General features: G+C 36.5%; 1 protein-coding gene across 1 annotated transcript in view; it reads right to left on the minus strand.

Moving 5' to 3' along the window:
- Positions 1 to 16566, minus strand: part of PDGFC (platelet derived growth factor C) — a gene marked incomplete at its 5' end in the record, with an annotated part of 42510 nt that extends 25944 nt beyond the window's left edge. The window contains 3 exons of the mRNA XM_008635662.2: positions 7595 to 7775; positions 14176 to 14181; positions 16561 to 16566. Coding sequence (XP_008633884.2) covers positions 7595 to 7775; positions 14176 to 14181; positions 16561 to 16566 — 193 coding nt within the window. The remainder of the gene's footprint in view (positions 1 to 7594; positions 7776 to 14175; positions 14182 to 16560) is intronic.
- Positions 16567 to 17561: the final 995 nt, after the last annotated feature.

Here is a 17561-nt window from a genome sequence, read left to right on the forward strand (position 1 = left end):
AGACTTTCCCATGAAAACAAAACTGAAAGCTTTTCAACAACAATCCTGGCTTTTTCAGCCAAACCTTTCATCATCCTCATTAAAAAGGTTTTGAGCATTTACAGAAACTAACAAATGACAGCTCATAATCCCCATCTGTAACACCAGAGGCCAGGTACTGCAAAGACAAGACAGGTGCAAATTTTGGTATTCCCATAGTGCTTATTATCTATCCCTTTTTAGAAACAAAAGGATTTGTCTTAACACCACTACCAATATCCCACATTAATCTTCCCATGAGCAAACGCTTACCCTGAAGCTACTATACAGTGTTATTACTCTGTCAAGAATTTTTCTCCTGAATTTAAAGAGGTGCTTCTACCAACCTGTGGAGCTAGACTGTGCTGTAACTCATCTACAGAAGCTGCTCCACAGCTGAGTTCATCTCAAATGTCTAGAGTTACCCCCATCAGAGCTGTAGTGTGTGAAAAAGAAACTTAAAAAAAATTGAGAAGTTGCACCTTTCTATCCCAACTTCATTCATTTCATTTCTGCTTTTGCCTTTTCCTACCAGAATCATAGTAAGAAAATTTAGCACAGTACACACCACTCTAATTAGTTACTGCCCTAGTTACACACCACTCTTATTAGTTACACACCACTCTTACTAGTTTTGCTGGGGTGAGCCAATGGATAGGATTGTGGCATGACTAAGACACTAATGATGGATAGGGACAGAACAGGAATGCACCTAAATGGCAAAACTGAAAACAGTGGTGGTGCCTGAAACCTAGTATATGAAATGTGCATTTGCTTACCTTTTGTTTTTGGTTAGCAACCATGTCAGACACAACATCTCAGTATTTGAAAGAAAAAAAAAATTAGGACAGCACCAGTTACACAGGGGATTACTTTGAGAATGGGAGAGAATCACTTTGCTTTGGAACTTGTAGAGAAGCCATCAGCATGCTCTCTCAAAAATGTTGATCCTGAAATTCGGAAAAGGGATAGTCAACTAGATGACTCTGTAGTACTTAAAGCATAAAAAATAGGGGTTGCTAAAAAAACTTTGGAGAAGAGGAAGGTGATGTTGGGGGTTCTTTGGGGTTGTTGTTTGGGTTTTTTTCTGGGATTTTTGTGTGTGGACGTTTTGTTGCCTTTTTTTGTTTGGTTCGGTTTTTTTGGGGGAGGGTGGTTTGGGTTTTTTAAACCAAACACACGAAGTGAAAAGTAGCTTATAAAATATGTAGTAAATGATTAAATAAAAAATTGCACACAAGTAATTGAGACAGTTCATTCTTTAGGATAGCTATGAACAATTAGATTGAACAAATAAACTTGAACCATGACTATAGATAGAATAATTTTGAAGGACTAAAGGAACATTTGAACATCATTCTGAAATACTTCTGTTGAAGTAGCATCCAAAGCTCCAATTACATGACATCATTGGGTTTACAGCTGAAGAATGGTGTTTTTATATGAATACAGATTGCTCTTAAGTCACAGCCCTGGTTAAAGGGTTTTTTTTCTTTGAGGAGCCTCATAGAAAACCTTTAAATTTTTGAAAACAGCAGAGCACACAACATTAAAATTTACATTAGAACACTACAATCAAGTAAATGATAGAGCACGTAAAACTCATTTCCAAGTTAAATATGCATACATAAACTTCCATGCTGAAATGCTATGAGACACACTTATAAATTTTTTAAATACTAAAAAAGAGTCCCTGATATCATAAATATTCATTACTAATAGAAATCTAATAAAAGCCTTTGGGCAATTTACAAAAAAATGAAGAAAAGAGATCATCTCCTGTATTTGAAATGCTTTTCCAATATGCTTTCTAAACTTTTTCCCTTTTTAGGGCTTTTTAAGTGTTCCGACATTGTTTCCACTGTATCGTTCTATGGTCTGCACTCATGTGGGAGGAGAGGGCTAATATGTGATCAAAGACAATTTGGGACAAGGAGCAATAAGGTTGCCTGCTTTTTTGTGACAGTTGCAGTACCCCATCTATTGTTTATGGCAATAATTTCTGCTTGAAACAAGTTGATACAGACTGATCTAACTTGGATATAATGCTCTGGACAACGAAAAGGAGAGTAGTTGTCATGAGCTCTTGTCCATGTCATTTGTTGTGATTGCCCCTCAGTACTTCCAAAAAAACCCCCCTCACATCCAAAAGTAAAAGAGTTTTAAGACTTATGTAAATGTTCCATAGGAAAACCCACTTTGATACTTGTTGAACACTCCTGAATTTTTCAGGAAGAAAAGTTGTACAGAACTTTTTGAATAGAAAAAATACCAAAGCATGACATTTAAATGCAATTGCATTTAATTTTGAAATTACTGCTACTTATATAAAAATAAGAAAATTAGCTGGTTTTTATGTCTTGCCTCAGTGAATCAGGATGTGATATTTAAAATACTTCTCAAATCAATGAATTTAAATCTTAGTCAAATACATAACAAATTTGTAAAAAAATTTCATCCAAGGAAACAAAATTAATTTTTTCCACAGTCATTGAAACAATTTGTGATTCTTTTCAGCCTTCACCACTGGAAGACTAAGATCACAGAAAAATACAAAAGAAAGGGTTTATACTACATGTACCACATGAGAAACTGCATTCAGATTTTGGCCAAAGGGAAAGGAACCTTGTCTTTCATAGTACAAAACTTGCTATCAGGTAAGTATGCTCGTTCCTTTTAAGAACTAAATGACAACACCAAAATGGTTCAAAATCTCACTCTTCCTTTTAGAGTCTAAGAAAATCCTCACTGACATCTGAGGTTGTGGAGATCAAAGATACACTTCCATGGACTTCTGTGCAGGACCATAATTTTGCTAGATTCCTGTCTAACTGTCTCTCTGTGAGCCTGCTTCACACACACAGATCTTTAAACTTTTTATGACGTCCATGGGACGGAATGACATATGGTCACAGGAAACAAAGACAAGATTTCATTAGAAAGTATACTTTAGAGGTTCTTTTGCCTCAAAGGTTTTTTTTCCCCACCATTCATTTTAGTCCCATGGATAATAGCCATTCTCAGTTTGTACTCTGCATTTTTTTTTTGTTAACTGAAGCATTTCACTCCTATCTATGTATTTTGAGGTAATATTTACTGTCTCATCTAAGAAATTATCTCATCTAAGATGTTAAGCAGAAATTTAATATAAAATTGAATCTCCAAAGAAAGAATTAGTTCAAAAACATCTTTGATTTACAATGAATTTTTACCACACAAAAGAAAACTAATAGATGGAATTTGTACACAGGAGCATCTTTAGTAGCCTGTTTAATTATCCAGACTAAGGTTTCACTGTACCTAATCAGTGGACACTCTGAACACAGAGTTTGTTTTAGAGTCCTTCCCACCACCTGAAGGATTTTCACAGTTCTTTTTCACTTTATGTAGTATTGCAAAGTGCTGCATAACACTCATCCACTCTCCTGATTCTTCACAGCACCTTGGCTTAAACAACCCTGAAATAGTTTTATTTCTAAAACCTTTTGACCACTTCTAAAGAGAGTGTAGAAAAACCCTTGTTTAGGAGATCCCTAATGTCCTTTAGGATGTTTCTGGATGGATTTCCAGTTATTGCAGACATAGTTAAGCATCTCTTGGGTTTCAGTACAAACATGTGAGAAACACACCTGATAGCTGTGAAATCTGTAGACTTGTGAAAGGAAGGGAAAGCAGGGTATGAGCTTTCCTCTCTCTGTTCTAGTTTTATGCACTTTTTCTATTAGTATTTACATTTTATTTGTCTGTTTCAATCAACAAGCTCTATTAATAATGTTCCACAAAAAAACCCATAAAAGTAACATGCTCAATCCTCAAAGAGCAAAACTTAGCCAATTTGGATGAAATAAAGGAAGAATTATTAGATAGTCCTAAATATCTATTTAACTTTCATTACTGTCAAAAGCAAGAGTGATACTAACAAAATCTCTGCACTGAAAGGGGAAAAAAGAAAAAACAAGCCAAACCAAACCACTCTCTTGGATTGAAACCCAGGAAGTCAAACAGGTATTGCACCAAAATCCCAAACCACCTGCTAAGTCACTTTTGAAGCAGGTCAGTCTTTAAGCAGCTTCTTGGAGTTCCATCTTTGCTTGCATAAAAGAGGGTTAAGTCTGTTCTTTTCAAAGACCTTTGGCATGATCTTTGATGACAAATGACATGCTACCATATGCCAAAAATGAAGTGGAATACAGTCACCCCCAGCTTCAACTTTAACTGGAGCTGCTTTGTTCTGAGTGCCCTGAATAATTAATAACTACTTTGGCAATCAGTCATGCATTCCTTAATGGCACCTCAGGCATCAAGTATCCCATTCACCCGCTCCCCAACTAACAATGGACTTCATTACATCGTTTTCTCTGCCAAACTTGTAACTGACATAGTTTAAAATAAACAAGTCACTAGGAAGACTGAGGCCCAAATGTATATTACAAGAGTTTATAAGATTTCCCTCAATATCATGTGGTTATTATAGGGGGCAAGTGAGAAGAAGGGGAAAAGCAATGAAATATGGATTTTTTTTGCAGTAATGTTCTAGGAGGGTTTAGGTGGCACAGCGCTGCCAAAATCTTGAGTTTTAATAAATGGATAGCTGGTCAAAAATGAGAACCATCACTAGGCAGCCCTTACTGAATAAAGCAGCCCACAGGTAAGCACAGAGTAAGTGACAGGGCAGAGCATGAAAGAGTGACTGAGACTAACAGCTGTGCTGAAAGGAGCATAATAGTTTTGGAATAACACAAACTACATTTGCTTAATAGGAATAAGCTTTTTCAACACTTGCTTCCACTTTATGGTATTGCAGACAAAATGAACTTGCAGCTATAAAACAGAGGAAAGAAAGTGGGAGTAAGACCAGAATTCCAGAAAGTTCCAGATGCAGCCAGGGTACTCAATTTAAAATGGAAGAAATTCAAATTATTAAGCTCTAATTAGTTAGAATCTGAAGATAAGCATAATGTTTTTCTTGGGGAGCATTCTGCTTGTATACAGTATGTGCACTGCTTTTATGCAGTGCCTTCCAATCCCACAGCAAACCTTTCCATAGAATGATGTTGCATCCACTGACATTGGAATGGCAGTGAGTCCTTTCTTTAGGGTGACTAAATCCTAGAAGTAAAGTAATCAGATCAATAGCCTCCTTATTATGTGAAAAGTCGGTTTGAAATAAAATATACAAAGTAAAAAAAGAAAAAAATCTAAAAAATCCCTAAAAAATAATATATATATATGTATATCTGTATATATACGATAAATTACAGCAGATCTAAACAAAGCTATTTCTCTTGCTCTTTAAAAGACCTGAAAATGTGTCCAGTGCCCCTCTCTGTGTGTGGCCTCCAAATACAGAAACAAGCTTGCACTGTTTTATTTCAGTTTTGCTTCATTTCTCCCCAAACAATCTCTCCCTGCTAGTCTACCAGGCATCTCCCCCTCCCCACTACTTGTCAAAAAAAAAAAAAAAAAAAAAAAAAAGAGGAAAAAAATTAACTGTTTAGGACCAATTCATTGAACTGAATCTCTTAGTGAATCAGTTATGATTTTGCAAGCATTATTTAAAATTTAAGCTCATTCCTACAGCTGACATTTTTTTTTTTTTGTGGGCATGGGGCATGTGGGAGGGGGGCTGTAAATTTTATTTCCTCCTGAAAAGGTGGATAAGATAACTTTATCATTGTAAAGAAAATGACTTTGTTTGGCATCAGTTTTCAATTGCTTTAGGTACAAGAAGCAGGTTTAATCCTGGAACTAAACAATATATATTTAATTTACAATCTGTGGTCTGAAATGTGTAATTGTATTCTGCATGGCTTATTAGGACATACTTTTTGTTGAAAAAGATCACAGCCCTTTTAAAGGGAGATTTAAAAATTAACTGATAAGCAGTTTCTATACTGAACATTTTGGGACTCATTCCAAATTCTTGTGACAGCAAGTGGGCTGCTCTTGTCCCTTGCATATGTTAGGGGTAAGTATTTTGAACATGAAGTCACTGGTTTGAGGGTACTGGTAATTTAAATTTTATAGCCAGTTTTCCCCATCAAACATTAAGGAATAAATTCAGTCCATTTTTACAGCATGACATAAAAATAATTACACATATACTCCTATTTTCAGGTGCCTTTGTTCAATCAGCTCCACAGAAATGGGATCATACATAAGTTACATGGACACGTAGCAGGTAGGATGTAATACCAGAGCTGCGACAATGGAAGTTTGGCACCAGCCCCACAAATACATGTATTTAGTGATTTTCTTTCACAATTTTCTAAAAGTAAACATACTTATTACATTCTGCCCTCGGGTGTACCAAAGTTTAAACCTGGCTTTATTTCAAGTTTGGAGACTGACATTTTATTTAATTTTAAAACTGACCATTATCAGGTCATAATGTTCTTCTAAACAAAAGTTAGAATAACTCATAAAAGAGTCAATTATGCAGATCAAACCTTTAGTCACTTTAGGAGTAGTTCTTCCTTAGGCATAAGTATTTAAAAATATTTCTAGGAAAACAACACACACATATATACAAACATCCCACCCTCACTACACTACACTGGCACCATCATCAGCATGCTAAATATATTCTTCTCAATAACTGAAATTTTGCCAGTGGGGAGAAGGAGCAAAAATGGCAAGAAAATGAAGCCAGCCAAATGCATTCTGAGTGAAGCACATGTCAGTGGGGTTACAACATGGATTCTTTTCATCAATTTTTTATTGGGCTTGGAGATATTTTCCACCAGCCAAATACCACAGACCATGAGACTACTTTAACAAAAAATACTCCTTACTCTCTTTAAAATGGAATACCTATCCTAAAACAAGTCAACTCCTGTTTTCCTCCATTCTAATGTTTCTGGACATTATCTCATCCTTAAAATTCTATAAACTGTTTTTTGATATCACAGATCTTTCATTTCATGAAAAAAGTAACAAAAAATAGTTGACAGTGAAATTAGTCACATTTTAGACAAGACTAGTTTAATACCTGTGACTTACAACCTTTAAGCAATATTCAAGAGAAGCCTAAAGTACAGTTTACAGGGAAAATGCAGTGGAAAATGAGTATTATGGATTGTCTGCTTTGTCTCTATAATAAAACTATCCAGAATCATAAGAACTCTTCTGTTTGGGAACTAGGTGTAATCATCTGGTTGATTATGTCTAAGAGCAGCTGACTAAAAAACCATTAATTTCTTCAGTTTCGTTCTTGTAACTTCCCAATCCTCTTTCAACATCCCACTGCTGATTCATAAACTGACTTGTCTTTGTCTCAAGGCTGGAATTCTTTTTTTTCCACAGTACAGTATTAGGAATGCAAACATTTTACTGATGTTTCCACACAAACAACCGAGCCCACAACTTCCTAGTCCAAAGCCATCCAAAAGGAACCACAGGAACACTCAGTTAAAAAACAGAAACAAAATGTACAATTCAGGAAGACAGATTGCACACTGCTATTATTATTAAGAAATAAACAGTAATTAATCTTAAACTATTAAAAGACTCTTTTGAGCTACCACTTCAAAGATTTTGTATCCTGAAATGTTTCGATCTGAAACATGTTACTTACTGGCATAAGAAGTGTATAATGGATGCAGAATCCAGGTTCAGAAGGAAAATATTCATCAGACACAAATCTTATTCTGATCTGGTTTCCTTTGGAGATTTGTCTGCTTGGCACAGTACTGGAACCACACCAGCGCCCTAAAACAGTGCCATCACTAGGCTCTTCAACTTCTACAAAGTCATACCTGAACAGAAAAGAAAATAAAGTGTTTATTTACTGACAAAAATTCTATAAACTTGCTAATTTAACCAATAAACTGACGCTGCAATTTTTAATTTTTTTAAATGCTAAAAGTATGCTGCCAAAGCCAGCTATTTGAAACTTAGCTCCCAAGTTGCTACTGACTTACATACATAATAAAATCATGCAGTGAGGTTAAAAAAATAAAAGCCGAGCTAGCATTTTGAAGAGACCCAAGTGTATGGTTTTGCTTCTTGTGCAGAAAGCAATTACCACATGTGTGAGAGGGCAGAATAAAGTCAGAGAAAAAAAAGGCTGTAATAGCCTGAGTGGCACAGTAATTCGTACTGCAGTGTCACCAGCAGTACACTGCATGCCACCAGTGAAAGTTCAGGTGCTTTTTGGTATGGAAAACTCACTTTCTTGTAATCCCAGTGGTGAATAACTTCCCAAAGGTTAAGGTGGCTTAGGGAAACTTGGAAGGAGTTTATGCATATCCCAACAAAGCTTTGTTGAGCAAAGACCTAGATCTCACCGCATGTCAGAAAGAACCCGGTATTTTAGAAATATGGACAAGACACATATGGGCTGGGAACTTTGAGAGAATGAAACATATTAAGTTTGATTTTATTGTTTTTAACATGTGGTCTGGGTACCTCTAGGGATCTGTGAACAACTTCAATTGCATCCATGAAAGGTAACTAAGACATGCCAGTCAATCATCAATAAGCTTCAGTATGGTAGGCAAAGGCCCTTGTTCTCACTGGAAATGTTTAGTGGGTTCCCAAGTCATAAAAACATGGAAAGCCACTGCTCTAGAAGGTACGTCTGGTTTCAGTGCTTTAACCTGCTTCATGTCAGCTCCCCAGCTGCCCTCTGACAGAATAAACACTAAGCATTTCAGCTGCATTTTCCCTGCTTCAGCTTGAAACCCCCAGAGCCCCAGTGGCAGCACAGCCCAGTGGTTTGAGAAGGTGAGTGTGTGCTGGATAAAGCAGGGCAAGCTCTTGGCTGTTTTCAGCAGCAGCTTCCTGAGCCAAGTTTTTACTTTTAAACCACAATTTGTAGCCTAAGCATGAGCATAACAAACCTCTGAGAAAGTTTTGAGGTTTCTGATATTTTTATGTTCTCTTGCATGTGCAGTCATATATTAAATACATCTCACATAAATCTAAATTCGTGAATAGCAGAGCCCTTTTCAAGGGTACAAACAGTCCTACCTCTGATGATAGCAAAGGCTCATATTTTAAAAAACATGTACACACACACACTCTCTACCAAATATGCCAAACTATATTTAAAGTGAAAATTATTACCTCATAAACATTTTCTACTAAAGCTTTTTCTGGATTTTTTTTTTTCAGTAAATCTAATCTTTATAATGATTCCCAGTTCCCTAGTTAGACAGCAGGCAATAAATTCTTGTGTTGCATGTTTGTGCAAGACTGACTTGCACATTTATTATCTCCATTTAAAGGACCACTATTTTTTCCACTTAATTAAAAATGAATGTAATGAATATGCTCATTAACTGTGTTCAAAATCCATTACTGCCATGTACCACAGTTTTAAATCTTTGTTGAACTTATGATACTAATTACTTTATCATTATCTTTTTTCCCCCAAACACGAACTAATTCCTTTAACAGATCCACCAGTGTTTTTACTTTATGATCAGGTATACAACTTATTACAAAGGCAATGTGTACATTAATGGTGCAAAGGCCTCAGGGCTCAACACATTTATCAAATTTATTTGGAGCACTGAGCTTTTTCTCTTTTCAAGATCAGCTTATGAAGTTTATAAAGATAACCTTTTTTATTTTTTTAGTTAAGAATATGAAATAATTACCTACCTTTCTGATTTTTAAAGAGTGAAATAAGCTAATATTTACATTTATTGACTTAGGTTTAAGATGCTAAGGGGAGTCAGGGGGCTTAGTGCTTCTACCTAACTTGCAGTATTTTTTTTACTGCACCCTTTGGTCTTCTGGTACACCTGAAGTAAAAGAGAAACTCAAATTCCACAGTTTAAATCCTAGACCCTTCAAATAAAAGCTAATTAATTCCATTAGTAGAGAGGTAAACTTGAGGGAAATAAGTATTCTGAAAAACTGAATAAAATTCAGCTCGGATAATGACAGTTATCTAGGCTAAATGTGCTACAAGAGGCTGCCAAAAGAGCCTCCTCTGCAACTAAAATTCCTCTCATCACACATCTGGACTGATGTCTGAACTTTCTGTAAAAGAAACAAAACAAAGTGGTTCAGATGCTTTAGCATTTACATTATTGTGCTACGTAATTTTGCAGCTGATGTCACGGGGCTAAGGAGTGGCAAGGACAATAGTACACCCATGGAAAATCATTTCCCCATCAAGAGAAGCTTGTACTTGAAACACAAGAGAACTAGGATAGATAACCAAGAACTGAGAAGCCATTTTACAACTGCAAGGGAGCAAAAAAATGTTAAAATGCATGTTAAAATTAACAACACAGAAGCCTTCTTTTCTTTGCAGTGTGCAAATGAGCAAACACAATCCTCTTTGACAATGACTAAAGAAATGCTCTGGTGCTGTATCTGTAATATTTTTTATATATACCTAAGTAAAATTTATGCCAAAAAGGCAGTCCAGTCTCCTTTCCTAGGTGAAAGATGCTCTTGCTTTTAGGCCTGATGCCCACAATGCCTTCTGTTATACCTGTTGCAGAACATGTACTCCCCTCTCCTAAGGCCCAGGTGCCTGGGAACATAGATTGAATTAACAACCTGAACAAAGACAATTTACTGGAAAGGAGCATGGAAGCAACATAAGCAGCTCAAAACTTCAACAGCTTTCCAACCAGGAAATGTATTTTCCAAGGGTATATGTTTTCCTCTCCTTTCTATATGTTTTTCTGTGGTTTACACTGTCATTTCCTAAACATACTCTGACAGGCTGTTTATCTTGGCTTGCAGTTTTGTGACCTTTCTATGGCTTCCCTCTGCCTCCAGAATTCCACAAATGTATCAAAAAATGTAAGATGCAAAAATCCACCAGGTAAAACCCTTCATCATATCAGTGGTGTTGAATCTTTCCATCTGTATACAGATGCATGCTAGACAAAAATCTAGGAAGCCCATTAAAACAGTTTGTGACAGGTGAAATTTATTCTCTTCCCCTTTTGATAAAAACATGTTTCTTTTTTTTAATTAAGAAACACGAAGTTGTTAACAATCCCTATCAAACGTTTTCCAGCATTTTGTGGGGTGATGTAATATTTCTGTTCCAACTTGTTTTAAAGCACATAGAATTCCAAAGTTTTCCTGGTGTTGGCATAGCACACCCACCTGCAAACTCAAAACATCCAAGGTTCTCTGGCAGTTCATGAGACAAACTGTTGCAAAATAGTACTGAGATAGTTTGGACAGTTTGGATGGTTTCAATTTTGGAAACACCGAACATTACTAAAAACTGTCATCATGAAAATATAATTTTGGTATTTTACTAATCAGAATTTTAACCCCATCATTCTAAAGGAAACTTTAGTTCCCTCTTCCACCTCTATTTGAAATAATTTTTATTTCTGCTATTGAAATATTTAGATTTCCTATGGAACAAAATTCTTGGTTTCCATCATTTGACATAACTGTGCATTTGTATAGACAAAAGTGTGACATACTGGTGATACCTCACATATTATTCACTTCTTAGCTCACATTTAAATCACATCTGTAAGTACTAATATTGGTCTTTGTAAAATAAACATATTTGCTTATGGAGGGAAGTAAGGCCAAACATTTAGCTTGAAGACATTTTTTTCAAAACTTGGCAGATTAACATTTATCTGAGTGGAAAAGGGAACACTGGAGCATGACAGAGGCACTCAAATCCATGGTATCTAATAGCAGCTTTGTTATTCCCTGCAGGCCAATACACAGCAAAAATATGTGATAGGACAAGAGGAATGCTGGGTTTATGACAAAGGGCAGGGGGAAAATGGGACGACCCCAAGAAGAAAGAAAAGTACAGAGTGGCATGCTGGACTGGAGAAAAAGTATTTCAGGCAAGCAACAAGCCTACAGACATAGCAGTACAGTTGTAAAAAGAAAAGCATACTCCATCATTCTTTCAGCAGGTGGAGAACTTTCTTTTCTATTACCAATACTGGCCCTCTCACTGAGACAAAATTTAAGGTTTCCTCAAAGACAAAGGCACAGACGCAAAAGATACATCACGTGAGATGAAAATCGAAATGACACAAAATTTAAGTGATCAGTAATTATGAAACTGCAGGTACTTGTGCACTACTTTTCAGCTTACATAAGAGGAAATTTTACTTCTGGTGTTATTTTTTCTTTACAATGTGACCAGGACAGGCAGTACAATCACCTACAGCCCAAGTCTACAAGCTTCAAAGAGCTGTTTAATTAATTCCATTGCCTTTCAAATGAATTAATTTACACCACACTGTTTTGTATTTGTTGCCAGACAGAAACATCTATATGAATGTCAGACTGGGAAAGTCAGCCCAGTCCCCATTCAGCCCAGCCGACACAAGGTTCCTGAAACTGCAAACTTCTAGCGGTGCACACCAATGAAAGTTACCTATTAATAACATCACTTGCCACATGGGCAGCAGATAAAAGAACTCAGAAAGAAGACTTGCTAGAGGTACAGAAGGGACATGGCACCTTGACTGAAATGGTGGCTCTGTGACAGCACCAGCAAATACTCCATACGGGGTAAAAGTTCAATAAAAATGATTCTGCTCAACATCATCAGAAATATTTAACTGGGGCTACTTTGAGACATAGTAAAGTCAGGATACTGGAAGAAAACATTTTTTAAAAACTAGACAATATAAAATTTTAACTATTTAAAATATTCCCTCTGGATTTTGTCTTTCCAATATGAATTTCTCAACAAAGTTACCCAGAGTCATTCAAGTGCAGCTCCTGAGGCTCACAACATGGGTAATTTACCCCTAGGACTCAACCTCTTTAGCAGGATTTGGAGTGCCTTCCCCTGTAAGAGGAAACTCCTCTGGATATCATTACAGATTATCCAACAATTGAGAAAAGAGTTACGTTCTATGATTTCTGTAATGAAATCATCATGCTTGATGTTTTAACATATAAACAGAGAAAAGATGATGGAACAGCAGTGATTTGATAAATAAATAAATAAATAAATTCCCATAGTAGTTTCTGTATTTGCTGATTTTATGCACACTGTGTCATAACAGTCACTGGAAAGAAACAGCAAACCCAGATATAATCTAAATAAATAACTGATGAGGTCAGTTTTTGTACTCAGAAAATTATGTTTAATTATATACAAACATCACTTCGAGCAGTAGACATCACTTCCAGCCAACAAATGAGCTTAATACCCCCAAGTATCCTGCCGTGTCTACATTTTCCATGAAATAAAGATACTCAAGGTATAAACAGAGAACATTTCTAACTGCCATTCCCCAAATATGGATTGTGGTTTCTGTGCCAACCTACTTTGAATAAATCTATTTTAGAATCTGCAGTACTGTATATTAGGAACTGCCTTATGGAAACACAGATTCATTCACAAATGTTACATGGTTGCCATGGTTCTCCCTGTTTAATCTTTTCTCGTACTGATTAGCAACAGCCTGAGGCTTCTACCACAACTGCACAACTCTCTCTGTATTCTTACCTTGTTATTTAGGATACATGGAGGAAAAAAAAAGTTTAACCCTTGGATTTAAATTCTCTTCCCTTTCATTCACTGTAAGCCATTTTGATCATAAATATACACTTACCACACTACAAGTGGGAAGGAAAAACAAGACAAGAGTTCAAATCCCCAAATTCTACTCTTCAAACTTTCAAACCGACTTCGTGAAAAGGATGCACTGGTGGTTTGATTTGGAGAAATTAACAGCTGCATTACTGCGCTCCGGTCGACCAGAAAATACATTTCCGTTTTCTGTGGATCTGTATCATGTGAAGCTGAGAAATATACATTTTGCAAAGCAGCTTTTGTCCCTTGGTGAATGCATTTTGGCACTGCATGCAAAAACAAAAAACCCAAAGAAATGTGTCTCTTTTCCCCAAAACTCCCATTTGTATAAGAAGTTTACTTCAGTGCCAGTTAATAAACAGTGTATTGCTGAATACGTCTCATTTCCCTGATGACTAGGAAGTTGGCACACAAGCAACTCTAGGACATAAACTCTCATGACTGGTATCTAGGCGTGCTGATAAACACTTATCTATCTCCACCATAAGCACATGAATATCCCACAGCCTCTGAAAGTGACATCTGCCTTGTGGGGACAAAGAGACATTAACTTTTCCACAAGAATGACAAATTGCCAACTAGATACATTGGTAAATATACTTCAGGCTCTGAAACAGAAACAATTCTATGTTGAGACAGCAAGCTTGCAACTATTTAAGCATGTATTAAACTACTGATATGGATTAAGAACATAGACAAGTATTTTCAGGAATGCAGAACCACAGAATTCAGCCTCTTCTACAAACTAATTTATACCTGTACAACTTCTATTGATACAGCATTTCAAACACTTGAATAAGAATCTTATAGAAAGAGACAGTATAATCCTGCAGATCAGAATTTGAGGTAAGGAAAGAAGATGGTTTCCCAAACTCTCCCTTTCAAATGACCGATTGTCAAATTTCTTAGAAGCTACCTCTACTTGTCTTCCTTGTATTACAGAATGACAGTATTCGCAATGCCAGTCAGAATAAGAAATATTTTTAAATTTTTTAAAATATGGACTAAATTTGGTCCAAAAATGGCATGTTATGAGTAGAACACAGATATAAACCAAAAAAGTACATGGCACTACTATTACTATGTATCAAAGAGGAATTTGGGAAAATTGGTGTGCTTGGGAAAAAAATGTACACGTACAAATCAGCCTGCAAATGATGTCCCAGTCCATGTTCTTACTTTGGCCTTTATCTTAAAATACAAAAAAAATGAAGTTCTGGGAAAATGAAGGCTCCAAAGATTTCTGACGCTCACAGTTAATATGATACAATTACCTTTTTCCTATTTAACTACAGATTCTCCTGTAGTTATCTAAAATGCATTAAATAAAAAAGATTTTCCCAAATTAGAAGTTACTTGGAAAGGTTATTTTTCAAGGACTAAAAAATGGGTAACATTTACATGAAACCCTTTCTTGTACTGTTTATCTTTAATTGTCTACTTTGTGCTATTCACTGCATATGTGGACCACAGATCTCCTTAGTACTCTGCACAAGTTATGAATGAAATAATAACACACGTAACAAAAAATGGCAATAGGACAAAGTATTCTTATTGTTTTGTGCAGTAGCACTTCTACTACTTGTCCTTGTCTTCTGCCATGCAAACTATTACTGTATTATTATTATCATTATCATTATTATTATTATTATTATTATTACCACCTTACAATAAAACATCATGTGGAAATGACCACCAAAGTTCAGGGTCCTGCTGCACTGGACACTGCACTCTCCAAAGCGCTTTTGCCTTCATACAGATGCAGCTGCTGTCTCTCCTCAGACAGCGAATCCACTCAGTAAGTATTCTGCACTGTACAGTACCACACATTCCACATTTTGGAGAACTAGAAGCCTCACCAACTTTTTCCCAGGACTCCTCCGTAAAGTCGGGTATATTTTATCTTGGGAATTACAGTGCTCATAATAAATCACATGTTCCTACTGTACAGATCAACATTTTGTAGAAAACCAAAACCTCTAATGGACCTTAGAGTTCACATTTACAGCTGAGGCTGTAAAGCACTCTTTCTAACCCACTATAAAATTTCTTCCTCTACTCATACTGTTCACAGTGGTCAATGTATCTGCTCCAGCTTCTGTGAACACACAATCACATTTTTACAGAAATACTTATTTTAGTATCCCAAAGAGTAATTTCTTCTTTATGCGCTCCAAGATATTCCAGGATATAAATCCTGGAATGCAGCAGTGGCTCCAGCCAATGATGTGCAAACTATTGGCTAAGCAATTTCCTAACAATATTCAAAAGTATAGTTTTGGGTGAAAAAAACCCATAAGGAGCATAAGGGGCATTTTTAGCAACCCCAAGATTCTTCCAGGGCAGTGCAGGCAGCTTCCCTTCCCCCGAAGCAGCCTCTGATGTTCAAACACTGTTACTACCTGTATAAGTTTCTCATTTTCCCTTCCCTCCCTCCTGCCTACTTCAATGGAGGCTGGAGCTCTATCTATGTTATTTTAATGAAAATACCTTTTTTTTTTTTTTCTTTAGCTCAGCAATACAATAGTATGTGGCTTCTTGGCAGCTACACCTGCACCACACAGGATTTACCAATGCACGACAGACCAGTTGTCACGAAGTCTGATATTCTGCATCACCACAGGCTAGTAATTGCTACTCAAACAGAAAGTGAAAAAACTCTATAATGTAACTGAACAGCCTGCATGAGCCAGAAAAAATATGTATTCCCAATCCTAGCAGGAGATCACTTTTCACCTAAGGAGTGTAAGAAGTTTCCTCTCACTTCAGTTTTACTAGTTATAAATTGATGGTCATTAAATTAAGCAAATCTGGTTTTAGTCCAGCCTCAGTATATGAGTCAAAGGCTAGTCTTAATAGAGATATGTCTTAATAATTTGTGCTACAGTGCTGGTCTCCCTCTTCACATGCTACTTTCAGAAAATGAGATCGTCTATTAATTTTACCTTATAAAAGCTCTATGACACTCCCACATGACCATCTAATATTTTTATAATAATGCATCTTTCTTACTGTAGTTTCTGATGCACATGCATCTTCTCAGATGTCCCGATGATCAGCTGAGAACAGATTAATGTAAATTGCATTATATTTTACTTCTACTTTATCCTAATGGAGCAGCATCAAGTGCAAGACTGGATTGTTACTAACTTGTCTGACTGACAATACTTACTGGCAATGCTGTCTAACTACAATTGCATGTGAGAAACATACTTTGATAAAATGTTGACGACACACTTAAAGAAGCATCCACAGCTTTTAGTGAGAGGGAAAGAAGAAAGGAAGAGGACAAGTGGGGAACTATCAAAAAGAGAATCTGTGTAACAGGCGAAGAAACACACTGTCCATCCAGGAACAGGACAGTTGGAACATCTGCCATTCCTGTTTATACACCTGATGGTGATCCTAACATCGTAATGGTACTTACACTTTCAGTAATTAGAAAACACCAGGAAGGGAGCCTATGCTATATTTGAACTGGCATATTTACTGGCATACTACACGGGGTAAATGTAGATTATCTTGCTGGGCCTGACTCTGCAGCTCGCATTTGTCTTGACATCAGGACCTAAATTGAGCCACGCCAGAAACTAGAGGTGGCTACAGGGTCTGTGTCCCTGAGCTCAGGTGGTGATGGCTTACAGGATGTTTTTCTGCCCCTGAAAGTAGAGATTTACTTCTCTATTTTAGTAAGTGGTGGGGTGGGAGCAGGGGAACTCCATCAGTAACAATTGTTCCCAGAGCACCCTAGAAAGAAGCAAGACCCAGCAGTTCCATATTCACATTCAAAGAAAATAACTTTGGTCTCCACCATTAGAAACACTGCCAAGTACGGTAACATAAAACAATTTTAGAAGCAATAAATTAGGATTAGGACAGTTTACAAAAAATATTTTGATAGTGGAGACACAGTTTACTTTATTCAAACAGCTTGCTTGAGATTGAGAGGACCAGAAAGAAATTTTAAGGAGCCTAAATTTTTTTTTTTGTCAATGACAGTAGTCTGGTGTGAAAAAGGAGTAAGGGATTA

Source organism: Corvus brachyrhynchos, unplaced genomic scaffold, assembly GCF_000691975.1.
Source record: "Corvus brachyrhynchos isolate BGI_N302 unplaced genomic scaffold, ASM69197v1 scaffold175, whole genome shotgun sequence".
NCBI lineage: Eukaryota > Metazoa > Chordata > Aves > Passeriformes > Corvidae > Corvus > Corvus brachyrhynchos.